General features: G+C 38.9%; 2 protein-coding genes across 2 annotated transcripts in view; one reads left to right on the plus strand and one right to left on the minus strand.

Annotated features, from left to right (window-relative positions):
• Positions 1 to 8,284: 8,284 nt before the first annotated feature.
• orb2 (cytoplasmic polyadenylation element-binding protein orb2) overlaps positions 8,285 to 18,880 on the minus strand; it is a 69,596-nt gene continuing 59,000 nt past the window's right edge. The window contains exons 5-10 of the mRNA XM_089713894.1: positions 14,198 to 14,310; positions 11,712 to 11,922; positions 10,759 to 10,844; positions 9,969 to 10,070; positions 9,144 to 9,248; positions 8,285 to 8,401 (exon numbers count right to left, since the gene is read on the minus strand). Of these exons, the coding sequence (XP_089570020.1) occupies positions 8,285 to 8,401; positions 9,144 to 9,248; positions 9,969 to 10,070; positions 10,759 to 10,844; positions 11,712 to 11,922; positions 14,198 to 14,310 (734 nt within the window). The remainder of the gene's footprint in view (positions 8,402 to 9,143; positions 9,249 to 9,968; positions 10,071 to 10,758; positions 10,845 to 11,711; positions 11,923 to 14,197; positions 14,311 to 18,880) is intronic.
• LOC149475012 (uncharacterized) lies at positions 15,654 to 16,326 on the plus strand (the record flags this gene model as incomplete). Its single annotated transcript, XM_089713722.1, has 1 exon — positions 15,654 to 16,326. A coding segment is annotated over exon 1 (549 nt), but the record flags the coding sequence as incomplete, so codon positions are not given.

Raw genomic sequence — 18,880 nt, forward strand, 5'->3', positions numbered from 1 at the left:
TAGGATACAGGTAGTTTACTAGTCTCAGACGAACGATATAATACTAGCTTTCTACCCGCGGCTTCGCCCGCGTTTTCAAAGAAAAACCCACATATTTCCCGTTCCCGTGGGATTTCCGAGATAAAATTATCCAATGTGTTAATGCAACTTACCCTCTATATGAGTGCTAAATTTCATTGTTAAATCGGTTTCAGTAGTATTTGCGTGAAACAGGAACATTAGTAGGAAGTAGGACTTGATAAACTATTTGCTATTTCATTTTATGATCTTTCATCTGTAATTGCGAAATAAAAAATACCTGCGTAATAATTATAATTTTCCATCGTAGAAGTGATGAGATCCTTTCAGTGTAATGTGTGTCTAAATTAGTAAATAGTCTTGCGCTTTATTCAACGCATTTCATTTTATCATTACTGTGAATTTAGATCAAATAGAGCTAGAGCAAGAGCATTCTTTCGTGGACCTTTAGTGTAAACGAAAACTCGTTTTCAGTGTTGTTCAGTATACTTACATACCTACACTTTTAAAACTTTTTGATCGTTATTTTATTTAGGTATACCTACTCATTAGGTAAGAGTACTTTCGATACCAGTTTAAAGTTTTTTGATATCTTTAATAAATACGGAATAATCGCCTGTGCACACTTAAAAATTTACACCCTGTATATTTGATGATAATAATATATATTCTGTTAATTAATAATATGTCCTTTGCTAAGCATTTAATATAATAATTTGCATACTACACAATATACATGAATATTATAGCCTATAATATGTATATTACTTATGTATTATTCAATAAAATAACGGAATTTCAATATTCATACTTAGATAATTATTATAATATAGGAATATCGGGTAAAATAAAACAAACATATCAAAGATTTAATATTGGACTAATATTTAGTAAAATACCATATTATAATAAAATTCATATAAAAATTCAAGTATTTCAGTTTTAAACAATACCTACTAAGACTTGCCGGGGCATAGATAAAAAAAAAGGTTTTTAAACAGCCAAATTGTGATTTTTATAAAAATACTGGCAACATTCACTTTTAACGTCAATTTTTTAAAGACAAAGCAGCAATAATTTTCTGATTATATTTTCGCATGTTTTTTCGTCATGAGAAATACACAGACCGTCAAAAAAATTGCCAGAAACAAATGCTGCCAGTATCAATAATGCAAGAGTACCCGCAATCGTTTTCCCCAACAAGTCAATTAATTCTAAGATAATACTATTCAAACAACAAAAAATAATCACTCTTAAATAAAATAATAAAAAAAAACTCAAGACTAAAACTACATAATGGTTTACATACATAATTAATTATAAATATATAAAAAACAGTATTGCATAATTTGATAGAAATTTAAATTATCTGTAAAGCTCTGAAACTTTCAAACTACATATTATTTAATCTATTATATTGATAAAAACGTACTTGTCGTAGACGCAAATAGCGAGCTATTGACTACGAGTTCTCAAATGGCATTTCACGCAATAATAATTCATTAAAATCTTTTCATCTCTATTATTTCAATGTTTAATGCAAAACCTATAGCAATCTCCATACTATTCCTATAATCTCGCTCGAAAAAGATCGCACTATATCTACTCGTATCTTTAACTATATACTGCAATTAAACATGTCAAATAGTACAAAGAGATTAAATTTTAATAATTTATTTAGCGTCTCACGACTGCGCCTCACCTGAAAACTCGTCACCAACTGTACGCGACGCATCACCGAAAAGGGAATCGTTTTACATATTCAAATACTTAATTACGGCCAATGTGCAATATGCAAAGCTTACACTATTTATATTTATGATAATTATAATAAAAATACTAAAAAAAACTCAAACGATACTAGGTACCTACTCTAAATAAATCGATAATACAAAAAAAATCGTAATACAAAAAAAAAACTGTAAAAAATAAATACTTAAATAGGAATTCAAAAATATATCAAAACAAGCGGGAATCTATCTAGAAGCATACCACAGAGTCTCCGGGGAAAGTAAAAAGGAATATTTGGGAATGGCAACATGCCCCGCTTGTCTTTGTCTTTGGGACATTGTCTTTGGTCGTTCAGTGGAGAGAAGTGGCGCGAAAATGTACTTATAAAAAAATAAAATGACAACACAGAGGCTGACCGGTCACCGGTGTGAGGCACAGCAAGGCTATGCTTGATTTTAATGTGACACTGAGTCTATAAAGAGAAAAATAGTGCATTTATTAAGCACTATATTATATTTAATTATAATGATAGATGTAGATATAGTTATAAATAGGTTCAGAGACCCAGTCCCACACTACAGTCGAGTCTGCACAACTACAGTATAAAACGCAATAAAAGTTTCAAATTCATTTTAATATCTCCACAATTGTCTAAAATAATTAATCGCACGAAACAAACGGGGAGCAAAATGTAATTAAGCACTATTTAATAATAACAAAATTTCATTAATACTGATCGTTTCGATAAAACATACATTTTAAAGTGGGAAAATTTTATTCGACAAAATTGGACAAAACGACCTCAACCGATACATCGAGAGTATAGAAAAAAAAATACAATTAAAAGTTTTACTTTATAAACATTGATAATACCTTCAAATTATTTAGCTAGAGTTCGAATCCGGCGCCAAACGAAACGTCAGCCCTGACGGCTCCAGTGTTGCCGTGCTTCAAACTCTTCACCAAAGAGTCGACACTCCAGTTGGCGCCAAAAGCGAAATTAACAAAATTGATTGTAGTTTACAACAAGTTAATGAAATAACCGTCTATAAAAATATATAATTCTAATTTGAAATAATAGTTAAAACCGACCCGCTCCATTTACGGCTAATCAAGCAACCTAATTATTTAAATAAATTCACATCTGAATTGCTATACGAAAAAAATATTGTCTATGGTACGTATATTTTTAATTACACACGTTTTGGAGTCGGTTCATTTAAAATTTACTAAAAAAATATTTTCCTATGCACCTTCCCGGCCTGTCGAAATTCCCAAACTATGTGTCAATTAGAAAAATACTTAAACGACAGTGCAAGAAATATTTATACAAACATAATATATTGTCTAGCAACATTATAAGGTATAAGGTACTATGTTTTATTATACTTCAACTAGGTTAGGTAATGAATTGCGCTACTTTCACTATTTTATTTATAATAATGTAATAATTTCACTAAAATTTCTATTCACTTGAAATTCACAAGCCTGTTCGCTTAGGCGAATAATGCTAAGTAAAAATTTTCTAATTTCGGTCCGCCTCCGATAAGTCGATATAAAAACATTTTTTTGCGGATTTTTTCCTTTTTTTACTAAGAAACAACGTACGATACTATGTACATGCAAGTGAATGTGCAAAAAAACACACAGGACGAGACGAGGGGACAAAAATCGTATAACAACAATAATTTCGTTAATCCAAACATTAGCTACTAAGTTATCAAAAAAGTACAAATTCCATTTCAAAAAATGTATAAGAAAAGATTCGCTATGCCCCCCGCGCCGTGTACCTCACGTGATATGCTAATGCGACAAAATTACTATCTAAAAAATGGAAAATATAGCATTGAAACAGCTACTATCATTAGAAAAACAGACAACTTACAACAAGAACAAATAGCCCGAAGCGGCCGTAAACAAGGAACCGAGCAAAACGTCCTACAAACTACAACCGAAAGCGCCCCGAGGATAAACTGCTCAAAACAACTAAACTAAAACTTAAACAAAAAACGCGTACATCGAGTAGAAATTAAACGACAATCGAAACCGAAACCCCGGGGCGATACGATCCTCAAACAAACGAGCTAAACTTCGCAATAATTAAGATAAACACAATAATAATAATACAATCAAAATTGAAAAAGCCAAGAACTTCCTCCCATCTACTAGTGCAGTCAAATCGTTCAAAGTCTCGCGTCAACTAGTGACGTCACGTGCCAAGGAACCACTCGCCACAGACTACATATCCCATCCAAACACCTCGGTTTATAATCTACCGCCAATCATTTAAGGCCTTGCGGTGGGAAACCCATCCATCGGCCATTTTATTTATAAAGTAGAAACGTCTAAACGCGAGCGTCAGCTACAACGTTGCGCGCAAAGTAAAAAAATCACGTCCGAATTCACATTAATCGTTTTTTTTTATAAAAATATAAAAATACAAAATGGGACAGTGCGACCACACCACTCTCTGACATACACGCGACCTGCCGTACCAACTACGAGGTTAGGGGGCACTTCAAACGATTTTAAAGTATTGAGCAATTTTACCAAAAAATAACATTAATCGGGGAATTTTTTAACTGGAAAATGCACACACACCGACCGGAGCAAGAAGATGCCGCAGTAGCGAAAACATTTGGACAGAATTCGTTATTTTAATGTTACTAGATCCAAAAAAAGAAGTGACATAGTCAGATTAGAATTACCTACAGAAGAAGAAGAGTTACGTGCAAAACGAAAAGACAAAATGGATAGTGTGAAGAGATAAGTGATCGGGACGTTAGTGCTATAAAAATATCCTAATAGTCTAATAGAGGGAAACGTTATTCTGTGCAGAATTCCACTAATATCGTATCACTAAGAAGAGCCATTCGCACGTGTGTGCATTTTTAAACTCTCACGCCTCCACCGATATCCCACAGAGCGTGTTACGGCTAAACTAAAAATACATTCCAATTATATTTCGTCTAGTTAATTAATACTTGAAACAATATCACACGCCTGTAGGACAACAGTAGAGGCACCTATCGCGGCGGAAATTTCGCTAAATCGTCTAATCATAGATTGTCTACTTAAATTTAATAGTCGATCAGTTTCATCTCAATATCTAACCGCTATTTAAAAATAGATTTGAAAACTTGCTACGTAAAACTGTATTGAGATGAAAACAAGGGACGTTAATATTGGGATAGTTAGGACAGTATAGTTTCAAACTATGTGACAAAAAGAAAACGTATTTTTTCTTAATAATCGTGTGTATTGCCAACTAAACGGTAACGGGAGGGGTACACCAATTCGTTCGCCGCACAAGGCACTTCGCCTCACTACAGAGAGAACACGACACGAAAAAACTTTTACAAAAACCATGAAAAAAATCATCGAAAACACGTCATAGTCTTATCTACAGTCTATAAACTTCCGTGGTCGGTCGGGATACGAAATCTGTATCCGAATTAAGTACATATCTTTACTCTTGAAAAGATTTCAAATCTTCTATGCAAAAAGTGGACCAAAGACTATCCACAGCTACATACAGATGTTCCATATCATGTACTCCATTTATACCATTAAAACCGTTCCAATGTAATACAAAAGAATGCAGCACAATTATTATCGGTAAGTATATTACGATAATAATCCTAGTCTAAAATTCCTTTAAAAATCGAATAATAATCGTACGTTCACAATTTCAGTAGACCACAACGACGATAAGACTTATAGTTTACTGTCCGTAATTATTATATTTTGTCTAATAATATCCAATTAGATCTCGACAATTTGCACTTTGACGATCAACGACTTGATATACGCAAAGCACCGCACTTCGAGCCCCAGATGTTCGAGACTTTAGGGCGTCAATAAAACCCTACAAATTGATTATAAATCTAAACTACCATCTATTGCACTATCCCGGCGGATCAAAAATATTTCCTTTATCAATAATATATAGAATACAAGAAGCTTATATCTAATACACTGGAGATTTCAGTATGAACATTAACTTGTAACAAGAAAATATGACCTTGAATGACGCCTGTATGTTTTTTATCCCTTTCACACCTACTTGGCAAGTAGGTGTGAAAGGGATAAAAAAACATACAGGCGTCATTCACGGTCATATTTTCTTGTTACAAGTTAGGCCCTTCGCTCATGGAGCTACTCAAAAATGACTGAACTAATCAGTAATTACGATTACAAACCAGTTACAAATTGTATCTCGCATACAACGCTACTCAAGTTATAAGGTTTCAGTCACTTGTCAATGTTTGCTCGTTCATTTTTATCATAAAAAGCAAGGAAAATCGGGAAACCAGTAGCGTGGAGACCGGCACGACGCATCGCGCGTGATTGGTTGCTAACGCGTTACTCACCAGTTAGTAACTAGTCGCGTCGTGTGCGAATCTCCATAGAACATGTATGGGCTGTGACGCTCAGGCAACTCGTTAGTAATTTGAGTTTGTGACTAGTTCTTTTTGAGTAGCTCCATGAGCGAAGGGCCTTAATGTTCATACTGAAATCTCCAGTGTATTAGATATAAGCTTCTTGATAGAATACATACATAGATAGATACTACGAGACTAAAAATATAAGAAGAATCAATAACCGCGAGTACTACAGCCAAAAATGGTAACGTCTTATACATTTTTGTACTAACACCAGTCCATACCGCCTCCCAACTAAAAACACGGCAGCGACTTAGGAACAAAACCATCGAACACATTCCTGAACGAAACGTCCAACGATCCATCGAGTATCACAACGAAAAAACGAAAAACGACGCGTCGATATCGAACATCGACAACTATTGTCGATAACGACAAGGATTATCGAATCGACAAGAATTATCGAATCGACAACAATTGTCGGAAATCGACAACAATATCGAAAATCGACAAAAATATCGAAATCGACAACAATATCCAAAATGGGGACAAAACCGACTAAAAAGGTACTTACGTGGGGGAAAAATGGGAAAATTCACTCTAGCTACACAGGTACAATTATTCCGAGAAATGACATTCCACTTATTACTTAGTTTTATTTAACCTTAATATACGGGCGCGTGGGCAAACCACAGTTTAGCCGCAACACAGCCTAATATATAGATACCTTATCAACCAGACAACTAAGTATTTTGGATATATTTCGCTTATTGGGTTGCCGCGTTTCAAATTTGCGCTCCTTGTTGAAAAAACGCAAGAGAAAAACGCGAAACCCGCACTCGAATACTAATATATTTTGCTTATAATTACGTTAAACTTTGGATAATGTTGCCATCATTAGTCTACGCGCCAGTCCCACAACAGACAGCCACTTGACATTGACACTTACCTCCATACATTATCTGTGGCACAGATAATCTATGAAACGTCAAAAGCCAAAAATTGCAAAACCGGCAAGTCGTTAATCGACGATAAATCCAAAGATAAACGGCCGCCATCTTGTCTCACTTCAAACACGCGGTACTAAAAGCCGTGATCGATAATCTAAATGTGTAACTGTCAAAAGGTGTATAGAAACAAGATGGCGGCCATCAGTCTATGGACACTACCTGTCTTACCACAAAAAACTTTAGACAGGGTTTAACTTTAAGCGCGGGTTCTCTTTAACCTGGTTTTGTCGTATTTCAAATAGACAACTATTAAAGTGACAGATCCCTGGTTTAAAGTTAGACTGTGTTTAAATTGTTTTGTGGTAAGACCATACAAGTTTCTAATTCAAACGAGGGGGAGGCATTCCGCTAACTTGCATAGATAATATAATTTTATTTAGCTACAACAAACTTTCTCAATTCAATCAACATTTCAAGCTTCAATATTAAAACATCTCTTGCGTTAATATTTGGAAACAAAATTATCAATATTGAAGCCAAAATGTTGATTAATCACAAATTGTTTGAGAAAGGTACAAGCCTCTGTTATGTAGATGATGCATTTGCAAGTTTAGAGCTAATAATAGTGCTATAAGTTTCATCTAAGTAATCTAATTCCTGGATAAATCGACAGGTAAATACAATCTTCAACTTCAAACGCATCATCTACTTGTACAGTTTTATCGATCTAGCACAATCTCATTAACTGTCCCCCTCCCACTATCTATACATTTCGCTAACCCCCCTATCAAAGTCAGAAGTGCTAATCCCAAGCAAAACATTCCATTTCGTTAAAATTCACTTTCAAAGCTATCCCCCCCACAATCATCATAGCTCAGCAACTTATCAGCCATTCCTGTTCTACATCTCCCCCCCACAAACAATCTCATACATTTCAAATAGCCATCATCATCCCCCCTAACATGTCATATATCTCCCCCCCACGTCTCCTTCCCCCTCTATCCCATACTATTCCCCTCACTCCCCCCATCTCCTTCACGACACTACTCCCCCCCCACACATACCCACCCAATTGCACACACTACCCCCTCTATCCTCGCCCTCCTAACACGTCATATCTCTCCCCCCCACAATCTTTACTCTCTACTTGTCCCCAACTATCCCCAGCCTCCCCCTCCCCCCACTCCCCCCCCCTCCCCCCTAGCACCAGCGGAAGGGCACAGCGCGCGGTCGGTCGGCGCCCTCCTTCACGAGCGGCTTGTGGAACTCGCGGCCGGGACGAGAGTGGATCGTCGCCCAGCAGTGCTCGCAGTAGTACTGCAAGTGTGTTATAAAATAATAATAAATAAATAAAATAAAGCCTTTATTTCTCTTTTCACAATATTATAATCTTACATGCTGCTAAAATATATGTGATGTGAAATATGGCTCGTGGAAATACAGATAAAGATGTTTAAAGAGATGTGTAAAATTAATTTTACCAAGACGCATTATTGCATAAAGTTTATGTCATAAGTTGTAAGTGTCGTAAAATCGCAATATTTTTTATTATTCGTGTATGCGCGTGTGAAGTGTTAACAGCACTTAATTGCATATTATGCTTGTCTGTTTAATAATATAATATAATTATGTATACAGGGTGCCCCACCGTTGGTATTCTAAGCTCAATGGAGGTTATAGTTTTGCATACGCTGAGTACGTAAAAAATACTTATAAAATTCCAGATGTATTTTTTTTTTCAAATAGATGAATTCTCAAAACTATGTTGTACTGTGTATAACAAGCAACCCGCCCAATTTTGCCACCAGCACGTGAGATATCGTTTAAGATTATGTTTTCATAGACAAAATGCTCACATTAGCGAAACTGTGTACATACCGGCTGCGCGAAGCTAGAGAAGAAAACATGGATTTTTAGCAAAAATTTAGCAAACATTTTTTTATGTAATTTTGTTGTTTCAGTATTTTTTACGTGATCAGTGTATGCAAAACTACAAGTCCCTTCGCGCTTAGTATACCAATAGTGGGACACCCTGTATAGTGTGTATATGTATGTATACCTGCAGGCACGTAACGTTGGCGCAGAAGAAGGGCGCGAACTTGGAGCCGCAGCGCGCGCCGGCGCACTCGTCGCACATCTGGTCGTCCAGCACGTACGGCTTCACCTGTACACCGTACATGTTTTATTGACGTGATAACGTCTTTAAAATCGTTTTAGTCGGGTGACATGTTCAGAAACTTGTGTCACACCAAAACCTCACGAGCGCGATCGCAGGTATAACGAGAGAGAGACGGACCGATCTCCCGTCTCATCTCGAGCGCTGCCACTGCATTATGTTATCACGTATCTAAACATCTCGATCGTAAACCTACTTTACAAACAAACAATTTTTTTTGTTTGTATGTTTGTTTGTTTGTATAGTGAAGCCCCATGTCCCCTAGTGGGGTAAGGGGCAGATACATTATACATCTGTTTCACTGATCGATTTTCTTTAGGGACAAGTAGGTAACCAGCCTTCTGTGTCCTACCAGACCGAGACATTTTTTTTTCTTCGCCTAATTGTTTGAACGCGCTAATCTCGGGAACTACTGGTCCGATTTGAAAAATTCTTTCGGTGTTAGATAGCTCATTTATCGAGGAAGGCTATAGGCTATATACCATCACGCTACAACCAACAGGAGAGGAGCCACGGGGGTGAAACCGCGCGGAGCGGCTAGTAATCTATAAATACTCAGGAGATATAGAATCCCTGGATTTCAGTTCAGCTACGGTTGTTAAATTTTTTGTGTACGTATAAAAAAATGGTCTGGCAATTTGTAAATTAGTATAAGTTTTTATTAGAAAATAAATTATTATTATTTTTTTTTATATATTCCAAACTCACCTCGACCCGCTTGTCGATATCGCCATGCTGCAGTTGCACGAAGCGCGCAGAGATCGCCGCGATGTAAGACTGCTGGTTGGAGAACGCTACTCGACCGGCGCCCTGAAATGTACGGGAAAATATTTTAATAAAGGAGACTAATATTTAGTCATTGGTCAAATAAGTAAGGAAGAACATTTATTCATTGGTCAAATAAGGAAGTATATTTATTCATTGGTCAAATGGGTAAGGAAGAATATTTATTCATTGGTCAAATAGGTAAGGAATGATATTTAGTCATTGGTCAAATAGGTAAGGATTAACAATTTAGTCATTGGTCAAATAGATAACGAATTTATTGGTCAAATAGGTAAGAATAATATTTAGTCATTGGTCAAATAGTTAAGGAATAAACTCAAGAACTGCGAAAGATTTCGTTGATGACTTGTTCCGCCATTATTTTAGCGCAACAACAGATAAATGAATCTAAAAAGTAAAAAAATGCTTATGTTAGATTTTTTTGCTAGAACACATGCAAAAAAAATGTAGTAAAAAAAATTGGTTGGCTGTAAAGTCGGTTTACTGACGATAGTTGAACGTGACAACGTCTTAAGACCGATTGTGCTTCTTTGTCGCTCGTTCCGCGCTCTCGCTTGCACTTCATGAAACGCCTCAGAGCGAGGTAACGCCGCATGAGTCATGTTTTTTCGTACGTGCAGCCGGCTCTATCGAATTATAAGACGTTGTCACGTCAAAAATGCCTATTCATAAACATAATAATTTGGTATTTGAGTTAGAACTATACACTCACCTTGGGATACTTGAGCTCGGGGTCGGTGTCGATGCCGGCGTAGCACACGCCGCCGTACAGCCGGTCCATTATCATCGCCAACTCAACTGGGAATACGGGAAATGGCTGTTAGACTAACTTTACCCAATAGAATGAGATATTACATTTAATTGTTTTAATTTAATTTAACATATGGCAACCTTAATTGCAAAAACAGACAATGTGGACCAAGTTGAAGAAATTTGGTATTTATTTACAAATAACGGCCGGCCGGTTCAGATTAAAGCATATCAAATCATCTGACAATTCTTACGCGTATGCGTGTGTATGCACGACTACACGTGTACGTAGGAAATAAGGCGGTCGTACACGGGCAGCTCGAGCAGTCGATCTTTGATCGTTGGCTTGAAGCGGTCACGACTGCTCGAGCAGTCATGTGAACGGCAGTGAATGAATGTCTATAGTTCGCTTCAACTTGAAGCGGTCCGTGTACGGTCGTTTGTGTATGTGCCATGTGTCTGTATATAATATGTAGTGTATATGTCTGTATGTCTGTCTGTGTACACTCACCAGCCTTCAGCGGGCGGGGAACACCCCCCACAAACACAGTCTTGCGCGGGTCGAGAGGCATAGACGCGTCGAGCACAAAGTCCATGTGTATGTGTGTACATCTGTCTGTCTGTCTATAGTCTATCTGTTTGTATGTAAAATGTATCTATCTGTATTGTATATGTGTATGGAGTATATCTGTCTGTCTGTGTACACTCACCAGCCTTCAGCGGGCGGGGAACACCACCAACAAACACAGTCTTGCGCGGATCGAGAGGCATGGACGCATCGAGCACAAAGTCCGCGTCCGCGAGCCATGTGTATGTGTCTACATCTGTCTGTTTGTCTATAGTGTATCTATCTGTATATGCGTCGCGTCTATTTGTGTATGTAGTGTGTATATCTGTCTGTCTGTACACACTCACCAGCCTTCAGCGGGCGGGGAACTCCCCCAACAAACACAGTCTTGCGCGGGTCGAGCGGCATAGACGCGTCGAGCACAAAGTCCGCATCAGCGAGCCTCCACGGTCGGATCTGCACGGGCTTGTCGCGGATCGTGGGAGATGATACACACAAGTAGAGCTTGTCGTCGTCTGTGATGCAAGCCTCCATGAGCGCGGCGACAGAGCTCTCGTCCTGTCAACGTGTAATGAATTTTTTTGAAGTGAAACTTTTTTATCGGGGTTGGAAAAAAATTTAGTGTAACATTTTATCGTTACGCGTGACATTTTTCCGTTACGCGCCATCTCGATTGACGTATTTCTGTAAAATGTAAAATTGCATACAGTAAATTATTTTTTGAAAAATAAGGTCATTAACCCTTAAATTGTCACCCCTAGATAACTTGGGTGTATAATGTCCAAATTTGGAGGATGTGTTGGAATTAGGATAGAAAAGAGGAAAATGAAAAAAAAAATTAAAAATTTAAATTTTTTCTATTGTTTTCACTATGTCACATAAAACGGACATTGCCAATTATATGTACATGTTCGAACCGTCACATATAACGGACATTGCACATTATTCCTGCAACCGTGGTACATATATAAAATGCACATTTTCAACTCTGTAATTCAAAATTATTATCAAATTATAATTATGGACGATCAAGTATAAGCTTTTCAAACATCTGTCTTAAAATATTGGTTAAAACTTTAACGATATCGTTAAAAATAATGGATTTTAAAAAACGACACTATCAAAAGTCACAGCATAAGAATTGGCTAAGAATTGGGATAGAAATAGTATTACATAGCCTGAGAACTTATTCTTATACACCAAGAAAGTCCTCTTCCCATTCACTAAATTGTACAGATTGTAATGTGTTTGCTTTATCGTATGCAAAGAAGTCGTATACCATGCCTGAAGTACCAAAACAAATAGGAAATTTAAATCGCTTTTTTTTGGATTCTTTGGCATATATATCCATTTGCTGCCAGTTTTTTAATTTGTAAGGTATTATTATTTAAATTTTCAAATATTAGGTGGTATTTCTGGTGAGTAACATGATACTGTGGCTGAAGAACTACTGATAAGTAGGGAAGATTCATCTCGCACCGCATGTAAGGGCTGTAATTCTGCAGCAATAATATTTTGTTGATGGTAAAAATTCTGACTTTTTGGATCTTCATTGTGACTCAAATCAATATGTCGTATAATTCCGGAGGTATGGTGCTGGGAGTAAATGATTGACACTGTTATCATAGTGAAATCACTCCCGTAGGTCTACATTTCCTTCGAAATCGTCATCTCAACTCAACGCCAGACTCTTCAGCTTCCGTCAGAGGTAGTGAGGGAATTTTTTATTGAGTGCCAAGTCATGCTCCTGTTAAATATAATAAAAATAAAGAAAAATATATCAAAATGATGACGTTGAAAATGGAGGGCCTGATTGGCAACGTCCGTTACATAGGACATGTGAAGAATACCCTAGTGTATACTCCAAGTTGTCAACGTCCGTTTTATGGGACATCATAAACAAACTAAGATTTTTAATACAAATATTGTAAAATATGTAAAAATTATGTCAAAATACTATACTTACAATCGTATTCTGACTAATAATATAACATTATAAGCAAAATAGCCAAAATACTTACAGTTATAACCAATTTTATCAGGACAATCAAAAGATCCGTTTTTTGCAAATTTCAAATGGTCACCATTCGCGACTGTACTTCGCTTCGCTAACGAAACCTGCATGTACGCGAAGGACATAGCTAGTACCTTCCTAATATACCAATTGGCAATGCCTAGGTCTACTGTAACAGAGCCAGCATGTGTATAAATACTATGTCCTTTAAAACGGACGAAATCAATTTAAGGGTTAAGAAGTTTCACTTCTTACGTGTGTACACTAGTACACGCACACATTTTTATTTTTATATCTATATCAGTTACGGAATATTTGCTTGTGCACAATTAACGATTACACCTTCTACATAAGTAGAATAAGTGTCAAGTGGTCGACTAAAATAAGACTAGGAGATGGAAAAAATCTAATAAAAACGCTTAAAACAAAATGTTATTATACAGGGTGTCCCACTGTTGGTATATACTAAGCTCAAAGAAGTTATAGTTTTGCATACGCTGAGTACATAAAAAATACTTATAAAATTCCAGACGCAGTTTTTTTTCAAATATGTAAATGAATTCTCAAAACTATGTGTAGGTACACCCCTAACAAGCAACCCACCCAGCTTTGCTACCAGCACGTGAGCTATTGTTTAAGATTATGTTTTCATAGACAAAATGCTCACATTAACGAAGCGGTATAATATGTCCGCTGCGCGAAGTTAGAGAACAAAATATGGATTTTCAGGAAAAATTTTGCAAAAATCTATCTGTGTATCTATCTCCCTGTACTATTATGTATGTATGTCCGTTTGTGTTTATGTATGTGTGTGTTTACCTGGAACAGTAAGAAAGCGTATCCCTTGGGCGGGAAGTAGCTCTTGCTCTCCGCTTTGTGCGGCCAGTCCACCACAAGGGGCCCAAAGCGGCGGAACGACGACGTGATCTCGTCTGAAATACAGTTTTTAATCATTTAGAATAAATAAAGGGTAAATTGTATTGCCTTGTGTTTGATTTAACGTGAATATCGTATGTATAGAAATTAACGACTGTCCGATTTTAAAGTCGATTTATGATAAATGATATTTGAAATAACGATTAGATACCATATTTTGTTCGAATAGATCGGTTTTTAAAAAAAATAGAATAAAATGTTGTGTATTCAGTATTGTACAGTATTTAATAAATAAATGACTTAATCTATTTTATTTGTGTTATTATTTCGTAGTTTCTGAATTTGTAGGTAGGTACTGTTTAGGTTATCCATCAGTTATAAGAAAATTTACGACAAAACAGTGGCTCTAACAACAAATCGTGAACATGGCCCTTACACTAATATAAAATAAAAAGACGTGTGGCACTCGGGGACTGCCGCGCTAAAGCTATTGCATAGCATGCCTTCAAGCCACACCTCCGAGTCCGTCGGAGTGGGGAGCGTGAGGTTTTTTCGTTACGAAATTTCTCGATTCGGTCCCCGCGCTCAAGGCCCGCGATAGAAGCTATGCAATAGCTTAAAAAGAAAATAACTTCGTGACGTATAAAGTACGGAAGCAGTACTACGGCATTAATTTAATTTGACATGTTCTGATAATAATCACAAATACTGTAAATTCCAATGGCGGAAATAAGTTTCTAAACCAATGGAAAATGCATTAAAAAATTGTTGAGCAGTAATTTTCAAGATGTAGAACATCATATCAAAGTTATAATTCTAAGACAACAATAACATTTTCCCGTAGCTAACTACGTTTGTCCAAATTTTCATCTCGATACGTGCAGTGGAACGCGAGCTAAGAATCTCACTTGCGTTCGTGTTACAGTAAAACGTATATTAACTCCTTAGTAAAACATGGTACCTACAACGTGGTAAAACTGTCAAATTTAGACCACCAAGCGAACAAAATTAAAAATATTATCCAACCAAAAGACTTCAGAAATAGAAAAACACACACAAGACTTTATAGTAAAACGTATTAACTCTTTAGTAAAACTTGGTAAAACGTGGTAAAACTGTCAAATTTAATACGAAGCTATCTTAATTAAAACTATTATCCAAGAGCGACTATAGAAATAGAAACACACACATAATACAGTCTCTTTTCATCCAATTTTATTCATCTACGTAACCCGAGCGAATTATTTCCCATTTCGCTCGACTGTAGCCTTTGTCTAGGCTCGCAGTTTCTAGGTCGGCCCACAATACCTAATCTGTGTAGATCTAAAGAGATTATGTAGGATACAATGAACCGAGTGGGCAACTGGAGAGTAGAGGAGGGTCTCACGAGATCGGACCACAACGGCATATCATTCGGCATCAGACAACAGAAATCCACAGGCACGAACATAGTACGAACTACACGCATATTTAACACACGCAAGGCAAACTGGACTCAGTTTCATGAGAAACTGACTCAGCTGATGTCGGACAGACAATTGACTACACACGACATAGACACAATACACAGCACACAACAAATAGACGAGGCAATAGACAGTTACACACAAGCAATCACACAGACATGCAGAAACACTATGCCGACCAAAAAACACACACAAAAATTCAATTTGTCGTGGTGGAATGATGAGCTCGCGCAGATGAAAAAGGAAGTTGCCACGAGGAGACGCAGGATCCGAAACGCAGCACTTGTTCGCAGAAACCGCGTTGTTGGATTGTATCTTGAACAAAAGGAGAAGTATGAAAAGGCTGTGAAAGATGCGCAATGCGAGAGCTGGAAGGAGTTTTGCCGGAAACAGGATAGAGAGGGGGTCTGGGAGGGCATCTACAGAGTGCTGAACAGAGCCACTAGGAGAGAGGAGGATCTGTCTCTTACGAGGGGCGGTGAAACCCTCGACGCCCGAAGCTCTGCAGAACTGTTGGCGGAGACTTTCTACCCCGTGGACTTGGAGAGTGGTGAAAGTGAGGAACATCGTCTGACGCGCTGGCGGGCGGAGTCCTTGGACACCGAACCGCCGATGGGTCCGGACGATCCTCCTTTCATCATGGAGGAGTTGAAGGGAGCCGTTAGGTCCTTCAATCCCAAGAAGGCCCCCGGGGCGGATGGCCTCACGGCCGACATCTGCAAGCACGCTGTAGATTGTAACCCGGAGTGGTTCCTTGCGCTGTTGAACAGGTGCCTCACTGTCGCCTACTTCCCCAAACAGTGGAAGTGGGCGACTGTGGTGGTCCTGAGAAAGCCGGGCAGGGAATCATACCGGGTACCGAAAGCCTATCGACCGATTGGTCTCTTACCTGTTCTCGGCAAAATCTTCGAAAAGATGTTGGTCGCCCGACTCAGGTTCTACTTGCTGCCCAAAATAAGCCCCCACCAGTATGGTTTCATGCCACAGAGGAGCACCGAAGACGCCCTCTATAGACTAGTGAACCATATCAGAGATAAGAGGGAGGAGAAGAAGGTTTCTGTTGTGGTTTCGCTGGACATAGAGGGAGCTTTCGACAGCGCCTGGTGGCCAGCCATAAAGGTGCGGTTGGCCGAAGTTGGGTGTCCGGTGAACATGAGGCGGGTGATTAGCAGCTACCTGAGTGAAAGGGGAGTGAACGTAAGGTATGCAGGTGTGGAAGTAAGTAGGGAGACCAACAAGGGGTGCGTACAGGGGTCCATAGGTGGACCACTCCTGTGGGACCTCTTGCTGGATCCCCTGCTGTGGATGTTAGAGGAGATGGAAGTGTTCTGTCAGGCGTTTGCCGACGACATAGTGTTAGTGTTCGATGGAGATACGGGTTTAGAAGTAGAGGTCAAGGCAAACCGCATATTAGCAAAAATTGACGAATGGGGTGTCAGAAACAAGCTGAAATTCGCGCCACACAAGACATGTGCCCTGCTCTCGACACGAAAACTAAAATATGACAAGCCACGACTTACAATGGGGAGTGTGGACATCCAATATTACGATAATATTAAGATACTGGGCCTAATTATTGATGGCGGCTTGACATTCAACGACCATGTCGGGAGCGTTTGTAAGAAGGCAATCGCCCGCTACAAGCTGTTAGCGAGAGCAGCCAGAGTAAGTTGGGGGCTTAACCCCCAAGTAGTTAAGACCATATATATCGCCGTTATAGAACCGACTATCTTGTATGCATCAGCAGCGTGGGCGCCCACAGCGGAAAGGATGGGGGTCCGAAAGAGGCTCAACACCGTTCAACGAGGTTTTGCCCAGAAGATCTGCAAAGCATATCGGACTGTCTCTCTGAACTCTGCGTTGCTGTTGGCTGGGATACTCCCTCTTGATCTCAGAATACTCGAAGCTTCGAGGCTTTATGAGATCAAGAGGGGCGTGTCGCACCCGGCGGTGATGAGGGACAGGGAGGTGGAACGAATGGCACCCGCGATTGAGGACCCACATCCGGCAGAGCAGGTAGAGCTGGGGTTCGTCTTGGTAGATGAGGGCACCTATGCCGACGTGGTTGACAGCCACGTCCATAGGATCTATACGGACGGCAGCAAGATTGAGGGTCGAGTCGGAGCCGCCCTTTCTGTATGGGAAGGTGCGATCGAGACAAAGGCCATCAAGCTTGCGTTGTCGCCGTATTGTACCGTCTATCAGGCTGAGCTCCTTGCGCTCAAAAGAGCAGTAGATATAGCCTGCAAGAGTGGAGCGGCAAAGGTCGGTGTCCTCAGCGACTCCAGATCGGCGCTCCAGGCGGTCACCCTGAGTTCCCCTCATCCCCTGGCTGTGCAAACACGGGCGGCCCTCCGAAAAGCTGCATCGCAGAGGCGGGAGGTCTCCCTGTTTTGGATCAAGGCGCACGCAGGGCTGAAGGGGAACGAACGGGCAGACGAGTTAGCCAAGGGGGCCGCTCTGGGGTTGAGGAGGAAACCGGATTACGATCTGTGTCCTGTTTCGTTCGTCAAGCGTATCTTGAGACAGGATACGATTGGCGAATGGGATAGGAGATACGAAGTAGGAGGAACGGCCGGAGTCACGAAGCTCTTTTTCCCAAGCGCTGCTGCTGCATACAAAGTAGTCGGAAAAATAGACATCACACACCACATCACACAAGTACTGACTGGTCACGGCGGATTCGCCTTCTACTTGAACAGATTCAAGCTGAAGGAGAATCCGTCGTGTCTATGTCAGCCCGGAGTAGAGGAGACGGTTCCTCACCTGTTACTCGAGTGCCCTATTTTTGCAAGCAATAGATATGCTATTGAACAAAAATTAGGCATGGCGATGACGGGTGAGAATCTACCTTCCGCCCTGGGGGATAAGTTTAGGGATACTTTCTTTAAATATTGTAAATATATTGTAGAAGTAGTCAATAAGCGAAATAATGGGGTGTGATGTGATTCTGTGATATTAGGGATAGTTTCAATTGTTGTAGAATTTATTTTATTTATTTTATTTACCAGTATTTTAATATTTAATTTTGTATTTGTAATATTTTTATTTTGTAATAATTCTATTTTTAAATTATTATGTGGATATAAATTGTGATTGTAAATAAATAAAAAAAAATGAAAATAACGTCTCTGGACAATATTCCAGAGGTGGCGCGAAC

This window comes from Colias philodice, chromosome 31 (assembly GCF_061535455.1).
Source record: "Colias philodice isolate Cphi_HAF_F1 chromosome 31, ilColPhil1 Martin Lab GWU primary, whole genome shotgun sequence".
Taxonomy (NCBI): Eukaryota; Metazoa; Arthropoda; class Insecta; order Lepidoptera; family Pieridae; genus Colias; species Colias philodice.